General features: G+C 45.7%; 1 protein-coding gene across 5 annotated transcripts in view; it reads left to right on the top strand.

Moving 5' to 3' along the window:
• The window catches only part of OC90 (otoconin 90), a 521,593-nt gene that overhangs the window by 284,396 nt on the left and 216,238 nt on the right, over nucleotides 1–20,959 (top strand). For all 5 annotated transcript variants that reach the window (XM_086967045.1, XM_086967044.1, XM_086967046.1 and 2 more), the window contains exon 7: nucleotides 13,432–13,560. In XM_086967045.1, coding sequence (XP_086823171.1) covers nucleotides 13,432–13,560 — 129 coding nt within the window. The remainder of the gene's footprint in view (nucleotides 1–13,431; nucleotides 13,561–20,959) is intronic.

Here is a 20,959-nt window from a genome sequence, read left to right as displayed (position 1 = left end):
TTTTTTAACCTATCCCAGTCAGCGGCACTGGATCTTTTATAATGTAATTTGTTATCCAATAATGCCTGCATCCGATTATCATAATCTTCAGTTTTTAAAATCAGTTTGGAATGTTGACAGTCGACTGCCAGCCAATCAGAAACTTGCTCGCGCACGTAAGGGTACGCGCACGCATGAGTACGGTACGCGTACCGTACGCTTAGGGTGCGCGTACGGTGAGCGCAGATAGATATATAATTTGCTCAAATTCAATTTTCGCAACAACTACTGGAGGGATTTTCACCAAATATAGAAAAGGCACTACTGCATACCTGTCCCTACCATTTTGCCAAGTTTGGTGTAATTCCGTTCAGCCGTTCGGGCTGTAGCCGTGTCTAAAGGTCCCATAGAAAATGCCATTTGAAAAAATTCAAATTCAATTTTCTCACGAACTACTGGAGGGATTTTCACCAAACATAGCAAAGGCACATCTGCATACCAGGCCCTACCATTTTGCCAAGTTTGGTGTAATTCCATTCAGCCGTTCGGGCTGTAGCCGTGTCTAAAGGTCCCTATGGAAATTAACATGGGGAAAACACGTTTTGGGACCCCCCTTTTTTCTCGGCCCCCGCTTGACGAATCCCCCCGAAACTTTCAGGGAACACGCAGATTCCTCAATCAGCGCCAAAGTTATTCCCAATAGAATGTTGGGGATTTCCAATGGTAACTAGGTCCTAACTATATACCCCTACTGGCGGCCGCCAGTAGGTAATATATATATATATATATATATATATATATATATATATATATATATATATATATATGTGTGTGTGAACATATATATATAATTATAAAATTCAAATAAAAAAATAGTGTTACATATGTGTGTGCACTCACACATAAATGTATACATATATAAATACATATAGGTGTGTGTGTCTGTGCACATTCACATATGTATCTACATATATATTGTAAGGAATCAGGTTATTTGTTGAGAGAGGTGGAAGCCCACCTCAAGTGATAAACACAGTCCTTCTCAGGGTGAACCTTACAAGTTGCTAAATAAGCCAGTGCTTAACCTCTGGTAGCTTGGCATGGAAGCAGTCAGGCTTAACTGAGAGGCAATGTGTAAAGTATATATGCAGAACTCAAATAGTAGTAAAAATGAAAGCGCAACACAAAAAACATTCCACGCAAACTTAGAGAAATAAAGTTAATTTTAATAACTAAGATGACACCAAAACAATAAAAAGACAATCAGTAGAACTAGACATATGCATTTTGACAGTGTAGGTGAAAATAGCACCAAAACTCACAAAGTGTCATTTGTGGCTATCTGATCACGATGGACCCAGGAAAAGTCACAAGTTCAGGATGACCGTGATGGATCACAGGTCAGATACAGGTACCAGGTTTCTCCCGCCAAAGAGTTACCTTCTGAACTCTGCACAAAGTGTGCTGTTCGTGTTGGAGGGACTGAAAGGAAGACATTGTCGGCACAATGAGCAAGTTGAGCGCTGCAGACGATCACTCTTGTAGCTCAAAGAGCCAGTCATCACTGCAGCTTTGCGTTGTCAGTGCGAAGTGCAGGTCTCAACTGGCGTTCTTCACGGATGGTACATGTCGGTGCGAAAAGCAAGTCCCGCTGGAGCTTCATGCTGAGAATTGCCCACAGTCGATTTTCGGTGCGAAGAGGTCACTTCGCAGTCAAGAGGAACCCAAAAGTTCAGTAACTTTACTTTTACTTCAGAATGTGTACATAGTGACTCCAGCTGAGTGTCCAGGACCTGGCTGGCATATTGGGCATCAGGAGTCATTCAAGCATAGCCCAGCATCTGGGCTCAGGCAGATCCAGTTGATGGTCAGCTGAGAAGTTGCATGCATGCCTCTGGAAGCTTGTTGTGTCCCGGCAGGAGACAGGAGATCAGGCAACTGACCCTTAGAGTCCCTTCTGGAGAGCCTGGTTGCAAGACAAGCAAGTAAGATCTTGTTTCTTCAGACAGCAGAGCAGTCCTTCTTCCAAATCTTCCACAGGCCCAGCAGTGTTTTGATGACTGGTTTTGAAGCTGACACTTTCATACATGGTACCAGCCTTTGTCTGGTGGAATTCCCTAGCTTATCCCGAAACTGGATCTGATCAGTTCATCCCTTTGCCGTGGGTTAGGATCCAAACTGTCTAGGGTGACAAAGTCAAGGGCATGCCTGGTGTCAGGTTCTTTTGTGTGTGCTGCAGGCAGGGTCCTCTAAGGTTGAATCAGAGCAGAGCACAACTCCTCCACAGCAGTATTGTCAGAAACACCCTCTCCATCCCCACTTAGGTCTCTTTTGTCTCTATGTCTGGAAGCAATTCACAAAACACCAAAGGAAAGCCATTCAAAATCATGTGACATTGAATACAGGCAGAAAAGCACATTTAGTTTGTCAACTTTCTAAATGTGCCATTTTCAGAGTTGTAACTTAAAATCCAACTTTAACATTGAAGTGGATTTTAAATTACAATTCATTTGAGTGCAAACAGCATATCTCAGTCTGGTCCCAAACTGAAGTTAGCCCTTATTAAGTGTAATAGGTAACCCAGTGTTAGTCTATGGGAGAGATAGCCTTACAGCAGTGAAAACTACTTTGGAAGCTTTTTCCTACCAGGACATGTAAAACCTAAATCCACATGCTCTTCTGTTTAAATAAGAAGCTGCCAGCCCCATCACCCTTAAGTGCCTACCTTGAGGGTGACTTAGAAGTGTTAAAAAGGGAGTTTAGGCCTGCCAAAATGTTTACTTTGTGAAGTTCAAATGGCAGTTTAAAACTGAAATACAAGTTGTAGTGCCAGGTCAGAGACATATTTTAAAAAGCTACTTTAATGGATGGTACAATTGGCGCTGCAGCCACTAGTAGCATTTAATTTACAGACCCTAGGTAAATGTAGTACCATTTACTAGGGGTAGGGTAGAGTGCCCATGCTTTACTACTGTTTAGCAGGGAAAAAGTACACAGAGTTCTTAAAGTCAACAGAAGCGGGTTCAGCAAAGGAAGGCAACAATCTGGGGAGATCCTGCATAAGGACAGAGTTCAAGATACATAATAAAATGCAAAAATGCTTGGTAACGGTCCACAATGTAATGCCACATTGTAAAGGTATGATAAAGGATTTTGTGGTAAAAGGCGGAGTTGTAACGTTGTACAACCCACACTGACTGGCTTTGCCAATGATTACTTTCCTTGCAGGCATGTGGGGTGTATGTGTTGCAGGAGGCACAAATTAGGGGATTGCCCATGCTCAGCAGTGTCCCGTCCACTCAGTACAATAACCCAATAGCGGGCTAGTACTATTGAGCCTAAATCTGGTGGTCTCATATGAAGAAGTGGTCAGAAGTGTCCGAAGCTGAACTCCCTTCTACCTGAAGGCTATTATTTGAAGAAAAAAATTGTTATGTAGATTGTGGTGACCATCTTTCTGGATCTTCCCTAATCATCCATGTATGACAGCTGCACATCTTCCAGTGCTTCACTTTTCTCCTCCCAGACCTCTATCTTCAGGCTCCATCTCCTAGCTCCACACATCACACAGCTCCACACCCCATACCTCATCTCCTTCCACCACAGCTAGGAATACCACACCTCGCATCTCCATACCTATATTGCATATTTAGGGAAGTTTAAACTTGCAATAGTGCTATTACATTTAGTTCTTATGTTGCCATTTGGGTTCTAAGTAATTTTCACTGATTTGGATCCATCAACATATAATATTATATCTATGTTATCCCTTCATGAGCAAAATCAATTCTGACCCCAATGAAGGCATCCTTGTGGTGTGGTACAAGGGTGCCTGTGTTGGTGCTAGGTAACCAGAAGTGCTCCAGCAGTGTAAGAAACCAGAACTGCACCATATCTAGGTAGAAATAGAGCTGTTCAGCTCTCTCCCTTTCATGCAACACAGTGCAGCAACTTCCCTTGCTGTGCTACATTGCATTAAATCTTTGTAAAAATACATCTTCATTCTAATCACTCTTATATACACCCACCTCAGATCTAAGAATAAAGAAGCATGAGACATAAGATACTATGCAAAGATTTACAGGATAAAGGAATTCTTTTAATGATCCTGCACCTCTCACAGCATGAAGAACTCTGGATGCGACGTCCCTCGGCACCGGCCTTGCTCTGACGATATGGGACTGAGGTGCAGGACTGGCTGCATCGACCGAGTCCACCGAGATTGGGGCTGCCGGAGTGGAGCGGACACCGACTGCACTTTTCCCTGCCGGGTGCCATCTGCCCTCAGATCTGATGTCGAGTCGGGCCCCATTTGTCTGCTTGTGTGAGCCCCTGGGAGCTCGTCCAGAGCTGTGCTGCCCTGCGGCCTCCTGCCGTCTTGCACCGGGCCCGAGGCCCCTTTCGGTGGACGTCTGCACTCTGGGCCTGCTCCCTTCCGGAGACATGCTTCCCTGTGGCCTTCTGCATTGCGGTTGCCGTCTGCGCTCTGGGCCTGCTCCATCTAGGTCCTGTGGCCTCTTGCCTTTCGGTGGCCATCTATACTCTGGGCCTGCTCTGCTGCCCTGTGGCCTCCTGCCTTGTGGTTGCCGTCTGCGCTCTGGGCCTACTCGCATCCGGATCTGTGCTGCCCTGTGGCCTTCTGCCCTTGTGGTTGCCGTCTGCGGTCTGGGCCTGATCCATCTAGGTCCTGTGGCCTCCTGCCTTGCGGTAGCCGTCTACACTCTGGGCCTGCTAAACAGAACAGATTTCCCTCAATGGCCACACAACTCTAGTGTAAATATATCTCTATTTTAAAGTGAAATATTGATGACAAATGCACAACAATCTAATAAATTTCCTTTCAGGAAGTATAAAGTCTATTTCATTTTCTCTAAATTATCATTTCTTTTTTATATAGGAATCTCTTCTCTTATTTTTTAACAAATAGAAATTTCTTTTAAAGTTTTTTTAACATAGACATTTTTTGATTCAAACAAAGCAAAAAGAAGAAAAAAGACATGGTAAAATACATACAATACATGATTATATACAAAAAAAAATATTAGCTTATACAGTACACACAAATTATTGCGCCCCTGGTAAAGAACAGTCTATCACAGCATTCTCACACATTCACACCCCAACCACATACATCACCACACCATCTGAAACAAGGAGATTGAATCATGTATGGCAGATACACTCTGCCAATATATAGGTCTCAAGGCTTAGTATGAGACCCCACACTGGTCGACGCGCGTTTCGGCGGCTCAAGGCCACCTTCTTCAGGACCTCTTCCAGATAAACAACCCAAATATCCAGGGGACGTTAAAAAGAGTATATATATGAATACAGAAAGGATTTCTGTTGTTATATCCTGTACTTATTCCGATTTTCCTAAGTTATGCGTCTTTTAATATCGCTTTCCCTAAGGGAAATGTTGAAAGGTCATACAGAATCTTTTCACCGGTTCAAATAATTGTATTCTCCTCAACTACTTAAGCAGGCTGGTTTTCTCCATAGTTATGGTATCTTCTATATATAGCTTCTTTTTCTTAGGCGTTTTATGTAAAGATGCTTACAAGTATATTCAAGTATCTTAGTTTCCAAGTGAAAGCAGACCAGCGTGTCCTTCTACTTCGCAACCCGAAAGCCTGCTCCTGTCCGGAGCTTTGCTGCCCTCCTGCCTTCTGCCGCCTTGAGCCAGCTTAGTGTGGGAGGGTCGATGCGTGGGAGCTCTCGCTGAGCAGAGAGCCCTCGTCCTTGCGGCCTCTGTGACACCATTCATGTCAATTTCGCTCTGTGACCGCACCTCCTAACTCAGCGCCTGGGAACTGGTCTGGAGCTGTGTTGCCCTGCGGCCTCCTGCCGCCTTGCATCGGGCCCGAGACCGCTGCGGTGGACGTCTGCACTGTTGGCCTGCTCCCACGGTGGAGTAGTTGCGGCCCCGCATTTGCAAACCCTGCACTCACATTGGACCTGAGGTCCCCCTACAGTGCTCACCGGAGGGAAGAGTCAGCGTGTGGGAGCCATCATGGAGCTGAGAGCCTGCACCCGTGCTGTTTCCTGAGGCCCCCTGCAGTGTCCACCAGAGCAGAGAGTCAGCGTGTGGGAGCCCTCACTGAGCAAACAGCCCTCACTCGCGCCAGAGTCCTCCCGGCCTGCCCACTGGACCGTGAGTGAGCTGCGACGTCCCCACACATTGGGAGGCAGTACCTCAGACCCGCGCTGGATCGGCAACACAGGTCCTCAATAAGGTACTGTCCCTCCATCCCACCCCCAGCCACAAGCATATTTTAAAATCTCAGAGGGCCAAGTCCTTGCTCATTGCACCCCCTGGCTGGCTACATGCAACAATCCTGGTCATAATCATTATGATTTTGCTGCAATAATCCGTAGCTTAAACATTATGATTCTGCTGATGATCGGTTAGGCAATCAGGCTAAAAATTATGACTGTGCTGCTGATTGGTCAAGCAAGCAGGCTCTACTAACATTTTGCGCCTGAACTGTTCACATCCAAAATGGCAATCCTTACGAGCTAATCAAATGAAGGTCCACTCACTTCACCCCACCACATTGAAATAGACAGAGGACTAACAGACACAGCACCAATGGACCAAGCCCGATCTACCCTCACAGAAACAGAAAGTGGTCTCGAACAAGATCGTTTTTGATGAATAGACAGAGGACTTGGCCTAGATAGTTCAGAGGCATGGAAAGAGTAATAGGACTAATCACCAGATCTATTCCTTCACTAGACAAACAAGCTGCCATCTTGAAACGACCAATACATTAGGCAATCACCCAGGAAAATAATTAATGATCAGTCAGTCCCCAGAACCACTATACCCCTAATGTGGTGATGTAACAAATAGTGAGGCCTATTATTTCACATACGCTCCGATTAGATCCCCTCCAACTCTAATCGCTAACTATCTGACCTTCTCACCCCCCCTAGCAATCCGAACAAATACTATGGAACCCAGGGGCCAACACACCTACTCCATGAAATACCCTCCTACCCTCTCAAAAAAGTTGGCAAAAGGCTTCAAACATAACCTCCTAAAAGCACAACCAGAAACCCCAATCTCTGACACCTATTTCTCAAATAACACAGGACACGTAACGAATGACATATTCTACACCAAAAGGAGAGCACAATGGTGGAAAGCCTTTCTTACCCTACTCTCAACTGCATCCACTAAGAAAACTGCACACGGTAGTACACTATCTATCATTCCCTCTCCGTTCTACAACGCAACTGCCACAATTACCATTATCATAATGGGATCATCCTCATGCAGGCTTCAGACCATAACCTTAATATACTGGATAATATCTTCCCATTTATCAAAGCGAAGGTCACAAGACCCCATCCCACCTCTCCAAATCCTCTGAGGGTCTCCCTACCTGATCCACCTTCTAGACATTCTACCTCGTTATCCCATTGCACATATCCCACCTCTCCTAATCCTCTGAGGGTCTCCCGACCTGATCCCTCTTCTAGACATTCTCCCTCATTATCCCATAGCACAAATACACCCACCACAAGTCCAATTGTCACCCCATTGAATAATATTAATCTGCATTATACATGCTCCCCCCACAGCAACACAACAATTCCTACTACACCAACTTCGCCTCACACTCGTGTCACCTCACCCGTGGCCTTCCCACACACTCCCTCGCCCCCCACTACCACTCCCCATCTTCAAACCCACTTCTTCACCACCTCTTTGGATGGCTCACCCCCCACACCCCTCCCATTAACTGTATTCAAGATTTTACCCCAACCTCTCCACACACAACTAATCCCCTCATGGCTGCAGTCCCACCCGCTCCCTGCAATCTGAATCTCAACATCATTCCTTTCACAGCACACAACAAGACACCCTCACATCCACGCTTCACTCTTCCCCTGCCCTGTGACTTCCATTCCACAACAGTGCCACACAAAAATTAAGATACTCCTGAAGCACTCTCCACCCCTCCCATCCCCATGGGACTTGTCACTGTAAACCCACCACCCGTCGATCCAACACACGTCTTACCCCAGGACAACACATTAGCCACAACACCCCCCCACTTAACCACAGTCCAGACCATCAATATGACAACCCCTACACCTGACCCCAGATTAGACGAGATAATACTTATCCCAACGACAAATAAAAGAAGACATACAAATTCTTCACAATCTAATCCGGCAACAACTCAAGCCCAAATAGAAACCCATTCAGCAGCCTTGCTCTAGCCCCTTGCTTCAGGAGCCCGCCCATATGGAAAACAGTACCTTACCCCAATGCTTCATTCCGGCCGAGCAGGGTAAGGATAACACTATCACCATAGGATCTTACTTCCCTACTTCACTCTTACGAACCTCCATCCCTACCTGGTGGACCAGTGCACTTAGAGAATACACAGAAACGGTCCTCAATCCAACCCATCCATCCCAATGCCTCTAGATGGACAAGACACACTCCCAGAGGTATTGTTGAAAACAACCTCACAAGAGTACCCATCTCCCATGATCAGACACCATCACGACCAAGGCCCAGTTAAAATGCATCCTATTAAATTTTAGATCTGCAGCACGTCATGCCACTGACATAGCTGACCTTATTTTAACCAATGAACCCAACCTTATAATTTTAACGGAAACCTGGCAAACTGAGTCATCCATGCCCATTCTAGACATATTAGTTCCCCCAAACTACTACATCACAAGACTAGAGAGACCCGATCGTATAGGCGGTGGTTTTGCCTGCATTCATAGGAACAACATCTCTGTGAGCAGCTCAAACACCCCAATATTCTCTTCCTGTGAATACCTTTGCCTACACATTACTAGCAATAGCAAGCCAATATGCTCACTACACTCTTTCTACCATCCTCCAGGTAACAACCTCACCTTCATCAAACACATGATGGATATCTTAGCGACAAATGTAGGACAACAGAATACACAGATCTTCCTGGGGGATCTCAACCTCCACTGGAACGATCTTGACGATCAATAGCCTCAAAGCTTTCCTATCTGCCCTTAATTTGACCCAAATTTGTAAAAGCCCCACTCACGAAAAAGGCTCAATCCTTGATCTGATAATTTCCAAATCTGGCTCTACCCACCTGGAATCGATTCTCCCATGCAACTGGTCTGACCATCACATTATCACTTTCCATATCAAGGTAGCAGTTAAACTGTCCAACCCACAAGAACAAAAATCTGGAAGAGGAACCTAGAAAAGATCGATCCAGTCGATCTCACATCCGCTAGTCTCACCCTCGCACCCCCAAATGATTGATCTAATGATGTTCAGGATTTGACAAATCACTACTTCCACTCTATGAACAGGGTACTTGACACCCTAGCCCCCTTACAATTGAAAAGAGTCACCACAAAGAACTCAAACCCCTGGTATGATGGTAGACTAAATGAAGACAGAAGATCATTAAGAGCGGCTGAAAGACAATGGAGAACCGCCCCATCCACTGCCCACCTCAAATTACTAAGAAGCACCAGAAATGCCTACTACAGAAGGGTTAGACGCTCAAAAGCGGATTACATACGCATCCAACTAGACCAAGCTAAGAATCGCCCCAAAAAATTGTTCGAAATAAACAAAGCTCAGTCTAAGGGTGTCCAGCACTCCCCCCCAAGCCAACCCGGATACACTCCCCAAGTGTGAGGATCTTGCCTCCTTTTTCACAACAAAGACTGAAAAACTAAAGACAGACCTACTTAATGATCTATTATCACTTACCGATACACACACAATCTCCTCACAGACCACATCAGGGTCCCTGTCCAACTGCTCCAAAACACTTGACCTCAAGAACAATGCCTCCTGGACCACCTTCAACCTCTATAGCGAAGAAACTATCCTTAACATGCTCAGTACTCCCAATCCTTCTAATCATTTCACAGACCCCCTCCCAGCATCCCACCTAAAGACCTTCATGTCACTGCTAGTGCCCCTATGGACTAGGATCATAAATTCCTCCCTCATGCAAGGAACCATCCCTGACATCCTCAAAACTGGTCAGGTATCCCCCATCCTTAAGAAAGTTTCAGCGGACCCATCTGACCTGAATAACTATCGCCCAATATCCAACATCTCGACCCTTGCTAAACTACTCAAAAAATTTGTCCACACGCAGCTTAGTATCCACATAGACCATTTCAAACTACTCGACCAATTCAAATTAGGCTTTCGATCAGGACACAGTACCGAATCAGCCATGACCCAAATAATTCATGACGCACTGCAAATACTGGATCAAAACAAAGCCTGCTTGCGAATCCTCCTTGACCTTTCATCAGCCTTTGATACAGTCAAACACGACAACCTACTGGACCTCCTGAAGCATAGAATGGGGCTATCTGGAACAGTATTAAACTGGTTCACCTCTTTCCTCCAAAATGGAACACAAAGATTCAAGATTAACCAATCATTATCTAATTCCACCACCTGTCACTTTGGGAGTACCCCAGGGATCTTCCCTCTCCCCAAAACTCTTCAATCTGTTTATGGAACCACTCACAGTGCTTCTCAACTCTGCAAATATCCAATATCACATGTATGCAGACAATGCACAACTATACATTAAGGTCCAATCGCTTGAAGCCATCAAGTCCCTTAACTCAACGCTCCAAGATACACGGACCTGGCTAGCTATGAACGATTTAAAACTAAATACACTAAAAACAGAATTCCTCTTAATCACCCCTCCTAACCAAACAACCATCATCCTTGAGTGGATGAAGCCTCTTACGGTACTCGACGATCAACCTCTCATCATTGATTTCGCTAAATCTCTGAGAGTAACACTAGATAATAATCTAAACATGCTGAAACACATCAGGGCTGCAACAAAAGGAGCACATTTTCATATAAACACACTAAGAAAACTGAAACCCTTCATACCCGCAAATGACTTCAAATAGGCAGTTCAAACTCTAGTAATTCCTAGAGTTGACTATGGGAGTGTCGCACTCTGTGGTCTACCCAAATCAACAACCGCTCCTCTCCGAGCCTCAATCAATACAGCCGCCAGACTCGTCACAGGCACCAAACGCAACTGCCACATTTCCCCGGACCTTCAGGCCCTAAACTGGCTACCTCTTGAGGCCAGACTCCAGTTAAAAATCACCTGTATGACACATAAGGCATTACATCACAAATCCCGAGGTACCTAGAGGAGAAACTAGTACTTTCAGGCGCTAACAGGTCTACCAGGTGCTCTAACAACCTTCTGCTGAAACCACAACGTTTCTCTAAGAAAAAAACAAGCAACCGTACCTTCTTAGGAATGGCCCCCAGTATATGGAACGCTTTACCCCCAGAAACAAGACTTAATCCATCTGCGGCCTTTTTCAAAAAAGAAATGAAATCGATTCTCATGTCCAAATTCACTTGAACTTGTTCTATACACTCCTGTAGTTATGTGCTTATCTCTAATTGTTCCAGTACTGTAGTCTCATAATCCATTGTATTTATATGTATATGTGTGTATATGCCATTACCTATATTTGATCTGTAAAGCGCTCTGATACCTGCAAGGGTCTTTTTCGCGCTATACAAAAACGCCAAAATAAATAAAAATAAATAAATAAATCAATGGTTCCTTAATGTTAACAGCTCTCAAGAGCATGTTAAAAAAATATCATACCATCTAGGAGACCAAACTATTAAATAAATGAATGCAAAAGAACTATGGGCCTTAGGTGGAAAGCTATTCTGAGGTTGCAATGGTTCTGAGTTGCAAAATACCTTGTGAATATCAACAAAACCGAAATTTCAATTTGGTAACTTGTTACAGAATCACAAGATAAGTTAATGAGCAGATACTGAATCGCAAATTAGAAAGGGCATGTTTAGGGCATCCCATCCAATTCTTTAAGGTATGGCTCAATTGTATGTCACCGTAATTGAGGTTGCAATCCATTGACGGGTTATCAACACCTCATTGAAAGTGGTAACATTCTCAAAAAGAAAGGGGTCCCCAATGGCCCCCTTTCACTTTCTAAATGTGATCAAAAACACTTTTTAGGATTAGGCCTTGCTTACTCCTAAAAACAATTTGTGAAAGTTGAACTCGCCTTTGGGACCTTATATACATTTAGCTCTGCAGCACATTAGCCTGGGTGCTAAAACATCTCCCATTCTTTAACATGGAGGGAAAATAAGCACCAAAGTGCGTGACACGCCAGGTATAGGAACGCATGAAGATTACTATTGCCTTTCAGTGGGAAATGCTATAGTCCAAAGCTCTGTTTTTAATATAAACTCAGGGTCTTCAGTGGACATATCACTGAAAACACAAGATTGGAAAAAAATAGTATTGTCTACGGGTGTTCATGGAAGACAATTTCTATTGACTGGAATCTAGAGAATGCTAAAGTGATTCTGATATTTTACTGACCTCTGCTGGTCGTTTTCTATCAAGAAAGTTAAATAGAGGCAGTTGCCAGAAAAAAAAAATAAAGTCCCTAAGCAGAAAGCAATTGTGGTATTTTACTGACCTCTGCTGGTCGTTTTCTATTAAGACAGTTAAATAGAGGCAGTTGAACAGAAAAAAAAGTCTCTTAACCCCGTGCATGCTGATGACGGCCCCCATCCGTCATGCACTACGGCACTCGTGTGCTGATGACGGCTGGGGGCCGTCTTAAACCCGCCCACTCGCGATTTTGCCGCACAGGCGCAGAATCGCGGCAGCATGCAAGGGGTTAAGCAAAAGCAGACAAGTCCTAGGGCTGACATCCAGAGCCCACAAAGTACATACACATATAAGTATATACTAAAGTATATACCAGAGGTCTTGAATGCTCGACCTAAAAACGAGCTGCATTTTTTTTTTTTTTAAAGTATTACTTTATTTAAAAGAAATCAGACATGGTGGTCTTTTGACCCCAGCAGACCACCATCCTTGTGATGGCAGTGTATCATACTTGATCACAATTTGACACCAATCTTATTATTATTCATGACATAGGATGAATTGCAACCAACTACAATTCAGTATTTTGCAAACTAACCTATAAGTACATAGGTCGGTTTGCAAAATACCAATCTTTTTGGTAAAGGTTGATGAGGAAATTAAGGCCACCTACACCGAATACATTCTTAGTACATAAGGTCCTAAGTATGAAAATATAGTGTGATGGAATTTAGCAAAAACGTAGATGCAACTAACTGCCAAAAAGTAAAATATATAAAAATGAGGTGTGTCAAATGCTATGGCTGCTGTTGTTGTGAAGATCTTATTGGCTTCTTGTTATCATTCTAAGGTGTATTGCGTCTGCTGCTGCGTCTGTCCTTTCTAGTATACGCATCCGCTTGAATCTACGCGTGTATTATCATTAAAAAGTGCATGAAAGCCGTCCTTTGAAGCCGGAACCTATAGAAAAGGAAATGGCCAGCTGGAGAAATCAAATATTTAAAAGGCACTTTGTATTTTTTTTCTCTAGTGTCTTCGGATCCTTGTGAAAGACTTCTGTGTAACTGCGACAAAGCCGCCATTGAGTGCTTCGTTCATTCTCCCGTGAACCTGTCTATGAGGAATCTGGATACCTCGCTCTGCCTGGCTCCGGTTACAGGTAAGGCTCAATGGGGCAGTGTTAGATCCTCTCCGCTCCTGTCTGTGGTGCTGCTGATGCACCCCCGTAGGCCTGGTCAAGTGGACTGCGCCACTTCCCTGCCAGTTTCACGATGGCAGTTGCAATCGCAATTTCGTGCACTCCAACAAAATGACTGAAATTAAATGAATGGTTTCTGGAATCCAACATGAATTGGACTACGCATACTCGACTGGGCAGTGGTTAATTTGTCACAAACATAGAAATTGTAGTAGTTCATAGTTTTCTTACGAGCCTGTGGACAATGCTCCTTTGAAGATGTAGCCTGCTGGTATCCAATTATGTAAATCAAAACAGATTGACCATCCGATTTACTATCACATTTGTCAATGTTGCCAATTTCGTTGGGTCAGAGTTTTAATGAAATAATGAACAAGTGAACTGTAGCACTCTGCTCCCCAGACTCTGTTCACGTGCAGCTGCCACCCCTGGCGTTGACCTCTAGGTCATGGCATCCAAGATATTTTTATTCTCTGCTTCCAGCATTTGCTGACGATGAAAAATGCATCCTGACACCTCTAAATCTGCAAACACTGGCACAATGTAAACACTGTAATCTGTGCATATTAAATACAGTTAAGGCAAGTGTATCCATATTTAGGGGTTGATCACGATGGCAGACAGACTGAACCACCATGGAAAGGCTGGCGGGGATGGACCATCGCAATCCCAACTGTGGTGCCCGGTAGGCATTGCCACCATTTATGGGAATACAAGAGTCTCCGCAGCACCGGCGGGCTCAATGGGCCCATTGGATGTATGGCGGGCGGAGTTTCCGAATGCCACGGTATTGCCCGACAATATGATATAGCGGGCGGAAAATGGCGGTGAGGTTCACTGTCATCATAATTAGGCCCTTAGTTTGCAATCAAATGATTATCAGAATTTTACTAGTTTGACAACAGACTGTCCTCGCAAGTGGCATTGCTAAGAAACAAACTGCAAAAACATACATTTAAACACCCCTGTTGCTAAAATATTTGCACTGCACTAATATCTCACTACAGAAACTTTACATTTATATGTTAACAGACTAACATGCACTCAAATGCAAATATGCTAATATAGGAGTTACACTTTGAATCTAACCTCGTTCTACAACTGGTGGGTCACAAGTTTCATTGGTACAGGTGGTTAAAACAGCCGATTTTCTAAGGGAAGTATCAATTTATGAATGCTATGGGGCATATTTACAAGGAATTGACAGAGTGCGGTGTTAGCTGTAGCCTTCCTGGCTTAAATCCACACTCCTCCACTTCAGAAATGCAGGTTTACACCATATTTGCAAAAATGCCATGCAGCCCTGCATTTCCCTCTTAGCTGGCGCTAAACTTAGCAGCCTAGCACCAACGCAGGCACCCTTGCATCAGAGCGAAAGGGTGCCTGTGTTGAAGGACAGATTGTTTATGTGCAGGAAGGTTTCCCTTCCTGCACATAAACAATCTTTAAATGACGTTTTGAAACTTGGAAACACATGGAAACAGCAAAAATGAGGAGAATTAGAGCATTTCTCCTTGTTTCACCTGTTAAGACCAGGTTTTCCCTGGTCTTAATTTTGGCACTGCTTCCTATGTACGCCACCCTTGTAAATAGGGGGCAGCATCAAAATCAATGGGTGTTGAGGTAAAACATCCACCACAACACCCATTGCCCTCTCCTTTCACGCTAATTATAGCATGAAAGGGTGCCTTATTTACAAGGCAGCGTTAAGCCAGGTTAAGCCACTATCGTCATTACAATGTCACTAAAAGTGAAATTGTGCTGGCGAGAGGGGCTTGTAAATATGCCCTTATGTGTTTTGAAAGTAAATGTATTTTATACTAAGGGGCATATTTATGAAAGGGTTTGCATTATGCATTTACTACGCAATGTGGTGCAAGTGTGACGCAAGCTCAAAATGTGATTTATGCAGCCACGCAAGGCCACCTGGCTGGCTTCACAACTCTGGAATAACGCAGTGCAGTGCAAATAGCTTTGCTGTATTACTCTGTCCTGGGAAGGCATTCCGTGGGCGTTTCGTAGGTGTTCTCATGCACCTCCCATTGGTCTAAGGGGTAGACCTGGGAATGCAGCAAAAAGATACGCCTTCACGGGGGAGGCGTAACTGGGAGAAATATCTTTATTTCTACTTGGTACTTCCTGTTGCTACGTGTGATGCATTCTGCAGCATACAACGAAAGTGGAATATACATCTCAGGATTGTTTTTGTGCGGAAAGATTTTACCTTCCTGCAAAAAACAACTCTGTCTGCTACACAGGCATCCTTGCGCCATAGTGCAAGTGTGCCTGTGCTAGCGCTAGGCAGCCAAAACAACACCAGCACAGGGACAAATGCAGGAATTTACTATAGTCTTTTAAATATGGTGCATTCCTGCCATTTCCCTGTTATGCAGTGCATTGCAGCAAGGTGACTTACTGTGCTGCATTGCATTACTTAGCTATAAATATAGCTCTATGGCTCTGCCATCTATGGGGTTTCCATATTTATTTTAACATGGAACCACTATTGGTGTAACCTAAGGCTTTGGCCCTGTAGCAGCCCTTGTCTACTGCCCACAGGTATCAGAGAGTCTCATATCATTCTCCCTGTGAGCCCACCCATTCATTGGAGCTCACCGGAATCAGAAACTAATATTGCATCTTCTGCATTTCATCTACAGGTACAATATAGCTATGTTTACAACGGACAAACGCCAACATGATGTGCCCTTCTCCTTCAACTCCACTCCAAAGGTGACTGGTCTGAAAGTATTTAACAGGTCAAACATTGCAGTTAAATGCATTAAATAAAACAACTTCCAATATTGTATCTTCACCCAACATCTCCCTAAAAGTGTAAAAGGGACCCACAGTATAGTCCTTCCTCAGAAACATGAGGGTAGCATTTTTGCATTATTTGGAGCCATCCCTACACCTTGACACCCACTCTCAGCCAGGACACTAGTGGCAAAAGACATTTTACAGAGTGGAAAAAATGGTTAAAATTGAGTCAAGACTGCTGATTACATTAAAATTCAGTTCCACAGTGGTGCATCCCTGGCATTGGATACCTGACGTGGTTCCAGCTTCCTACTATACATTACAGAGTGGCTCATTACAACTCTGCCTTCATTTGAAATATCAGGGAAGCACTTTTAGGGCTATTTAGAGTCCCCTACACTTGCACTCCCACTGTTAGTCAGGCCATGAGTGACAGTATGTTACTGATGGCCCATGACAAGTGGCTCGCTGTGCTGTTTTCAGCATGATGTTTGAAACCATTACTTACCAGCAAACTCCATTACCCCCAATAAGGTACTCCTCCCAGTGAAGGTGGTCCCACCCCCAGAAAGGCATTGTATCATGCAAGTGTTTCTCTTGTGTATGGTGACACAGGCTAAAGGCTCCTTCCTCCCTCCTGACCTGTAATAAAAAGATACACACAAAAAATGGAGGTTCAAAAGTTAGTGGGAGGAAAGGGAGGGGCGTTGACAGGGATGAGGGGGACCTTATTTGAGGTAATGACATTTACCAGTAAGTAATGGTTTCATTACGCCTTCAAATGTCCCAGTCATGACCTAGTGAGGAAATTTTAACATTGTAGAAAGAACTCTTTTTGAGAGAAAAATCACTGCAAAATAAAACAGCTCTATATGCCTGAAATGTGTATTTATTCTTCAGCTTTTTTTTTTTATCAACTCTTTTTATTGACAAATCGCATAGAAGATACAGCTCTCCGTACCCCGGAGGAACTGTGGCAAATACAGTACAGCATAATCAGCAAATTCAGTTTTCAGTAATATATAAAATAGAAAGGAAACCCCCAACCCCCAGCCCCTTACCCCAACTATTCTGGCCCACCCCCTCCCTTACCCATCCCCTGCATGGCGTCTCTCTCATTCTGCAGCTAGTGTACACACATGACAGTAAGATATTAAACATCTCCCTCATGTGCCCGTCGCTTCCACCCCTTCAACATCTCTAGTCGGTGCCGGAGGCTCCAGCCATAGGCCTCTATAGTCCGCCCATCTTTTCCAGATTTTATAATGTTTTGTGGGGCAGCCTCTGGCCTCAAATATCGGCCGCTCAAGACCCATACAGAAGTTCAGGCCCTTTTTCCACACAATCACTTTGGGAGCACTGGGAGCCTTCCACGCCTGGGTCACATCCCTTTTTGCCACCGTAAGTCCCAACAGAAGTAGGTGTCTCTTATAGATATTACCCCCAACTCCTTCGAGGACATGAAGTAGGCCTAGGTTAGGGGTACGGGGGAGGTCCCAGCCCAGCACTTCCGACAAACAGTTCCACACACCCGTCCAAAATCTCACCAGGCCAGCACAATCCCAAACCGTATGCAAAAAATCCCCTAGTTCGTGATTACATCTCAGACACGTCGGGGACTCAATCAGGCCTGCCCTCCACAGCCTCTCCCTAGTATAATAAGCGCGACGGAGATACTTAAATTGTATAAAGCGCAGGCGTATGGCAATAGCCGCCCCCCCTGGGGGATTCAAGGGCTTCTCTCCAATCTACCTCCTCCAGTTCCCCCACATCTCTCACCCAGGGATCACGCAGTGGCTGTAGATCAGAAGAACAGTGTATAACTAATGTCTGATAGATTCTGGAAATTTTTGTTCCCCCCAGGTACCCCATGAACAGCTTCGCCTCTATTGGGCTGAATTCGGGCAGGGTGTCTAATCCCTCTAGTGTGGGTGCGATGGCATCACTAAATTGTAGATATCTGAAGAACTGTGTTCGGGGCATACAAAACTCATCGCTAAGGGCTTGAAATGATTTAAGCGTTATGCCCCTCAAGACATGCCCCAGTGTGGATATCCCTATCAGGTCCTATCCGTGAAAGCCCCGCAATTGTGTTAGTGCCGGCAGTTGCCCATTGTGCCATAGTGGGGTCTCTTCCGTCAGCCTCCCCCACCATTCCATACGACGCAGTGCCTGCCGCCATATCTGGAAGACCACCTGGGTCGCCCCTGGCAACCTCTTTCTCAGCCTTGCCGAGTACAGAATAGTGTGCAGTGTATCTGGGTCCATCAGGTATCTCTCTAGGGCGTATGCAGGGTCCCCTCTGTCATTGTACCACCATTCATTTAGAACTACGAGGTGGGAAGCCTGATAGTATGACAGCATGTCCGATGTTACCAAGCCACCACAATACTTGGACAAGAAACAGGTAATTTCCATGCGGTTATCCAGCAGCCAAAGTGTGGATTTCCGGGGGTTGAGAATAATCCTGAAACCTCTCCAAAGACTTTCATTACCTCCAGAACCCTAGGCCCGGATCTATTCACGTCGGTGAGGAAAAACAGGACATCGTCCGCATATAATGCTATTCTGTCAGACGGTCCATCCTCCCATTCAAAGCCCCTCAGCTGTGTGTCCACCCGGACCCACGCCGCCAATGGCTCCATAGCGAGAGCAACAGGTATGGTGAGAGCGGGCATCCCTGTCGGGCGCCTCGTCCTATTGGGAAGGACGCTGAAGTCGCTCCAGCTACCCTCACAGAGGCTGTCAGATCGGTGTATAGCAACCGTACATATGATATAAAGCGTGGTCCTAGGTTGAGCCGTGTCAGGAGAGCGAACAAATATGTCTAGCTCAAAGAGTCGAAAGCCTTGTCAATATCGGCCAATAGTAGCGCCGCCTGGTCCCCAGTCCTACTCATTGCCTCTACTGCCACATGGGCACGTCTAATATTATGTCTTGTTGCTCTGTGAGGCATAAATCCCGCCTGATCAGGGTGGATCAGGTCCGTGATATATGGGAGGAGGCGATTCGCAAGCGCTTTGGCCAATATTTTGGCCTCAGTATTTAGAAGGGAGATCGGTCGATAGGACTCATGTCGGTCCGGGGGTCGCCCAGGTTTGCAGAACACCACAATCTCCGCATGCCTCCAGTCTGCTGGTAGTAGGCCATCTTCCCTCGCTGCCTCCATGGCCGCCGCATAGTGCAGTCCGAGCTGGAGATGGTATTGTTTGAAAAATTCACTTGGGAACCCATTAGGTCCTGGGACTTTGCCGGTGTTAAGTTCCGCCAATGCAGTAACCAGCTCCTCCGCCGACAGGGGGTTCTCTAGGCGCTCCCGTACATCGTTCGAGAGCGCTCTAGGTGGAAGGTCAACTATGAACTTGTCGACGTCTGGCGCTGGGAGGCATTCCTGCGGGGCATATTGGGTCGCGAAGTAACGCGCAAAGTTCTCCGCCAAATCCCTCGGGGCTGAGATTGTGTCCCCAGCATTATCTCTGAGGCCCGGTAGCGCCTGAGCCTGGAATGTAGCCTGACAAAGTCTATATAGCATCGTGCTAGACTTGTCGCCCCATTGGTAAATTCTGCTCCTCGTTGCTAGCCACACCTGCCAAGCCTCATCCACCAGCAGTGACGCATATGTTTGCTGCGCCAGAAGGAGCTGACCCACTTCCTCCTGAGGGCCCGCCACTCCGCATTGGGTTTCCAACAATTCAATGGTCGCTGCGGCCTGTACTAGTTTCTATTTCCGTTCTCGGCGTGCCGCCGCACACCAGGCTATATCCACCCCTCGGATCGTTGGCTTCAGGGCCTCCCAAACCGTCCTCGCGTCTGACACAGTACCTAAGTTCTCATCCCAGTAGTGTGCCATAGCCTCCCCCATCTTCTGCTGATAGGCCTCCTGCTGTAGGGTCCAAGGCGAGAGGCACCATCTAAATGGCTGCCTCTCTTTGCCAAGAGTGACCTCTATCATGGCCGGGGAATGGTCCGACAGTCCACGCGGTAGGATGGACGCCGAAGTAACCCTGTGTATCGCGGCGGTAGGGACAAAAATGTAACCTAGTCTTGAAAACGAGTTGTGCACCGCCGAGACATACGAATATTCACGTTCATGTGTGTGGAGTTAGCGCCATGTGTCCACCCACCCCATGCCCTGGACCATGTTACCCAGTTTGGTGGGAGTGTCTGTTTTAGGTTCGCCCCCGGGCCTAAAACGGTCCACTCGGCTTTGCATAACGTCATTCCAATCACCTCCAATCACTGCCAGCCCCTCCGGGATCTCGGCCCATATCGTGAACAGTTTCTCAATTAAGGCCCATTGTAGCGGGGGCGGGGCATACACACTCCCAATTATTAGCGGCTCCGTGCCCAGCATCCCTTGTATGAAAACATATCTACCCTGTGGGTCAAGCCATTGTTTCGTGTGGACGTAGGACAGTCTACGGTGCACCAGAATCGCCACCCCCCGTGATCCCCTCCCTTGAAGGTCGAGTAATATCAAAGCGGCCTTCGATCCGTTGTCCATTATTTGCCTAAGTTTCTCCACTGCTGTGATCAGGGCCGTCTCCGTCCCATGTTCTACCCGGAAACCGAACTGAGAATGGTCCAGCCAATCTCCGTC

Source organism: Lissotriton vulgaris, chromosome 4_1, assembly GCF_964263255.1.
Source record: "Lissotriton vulgaris chromosome 4_1, aLisVul1.2, whole genome shotgun sequence".
NCBI lineage: Eukaryota > Metazoa > Chordata > Amphibia > Caudata > Salamandridae > Lissotriton > Lissotriton vulgaris.
Note: the sequence above shows the minus strand (reverse complement) of the source record. Positions and strands in the feature narration are given on the sequence as shown.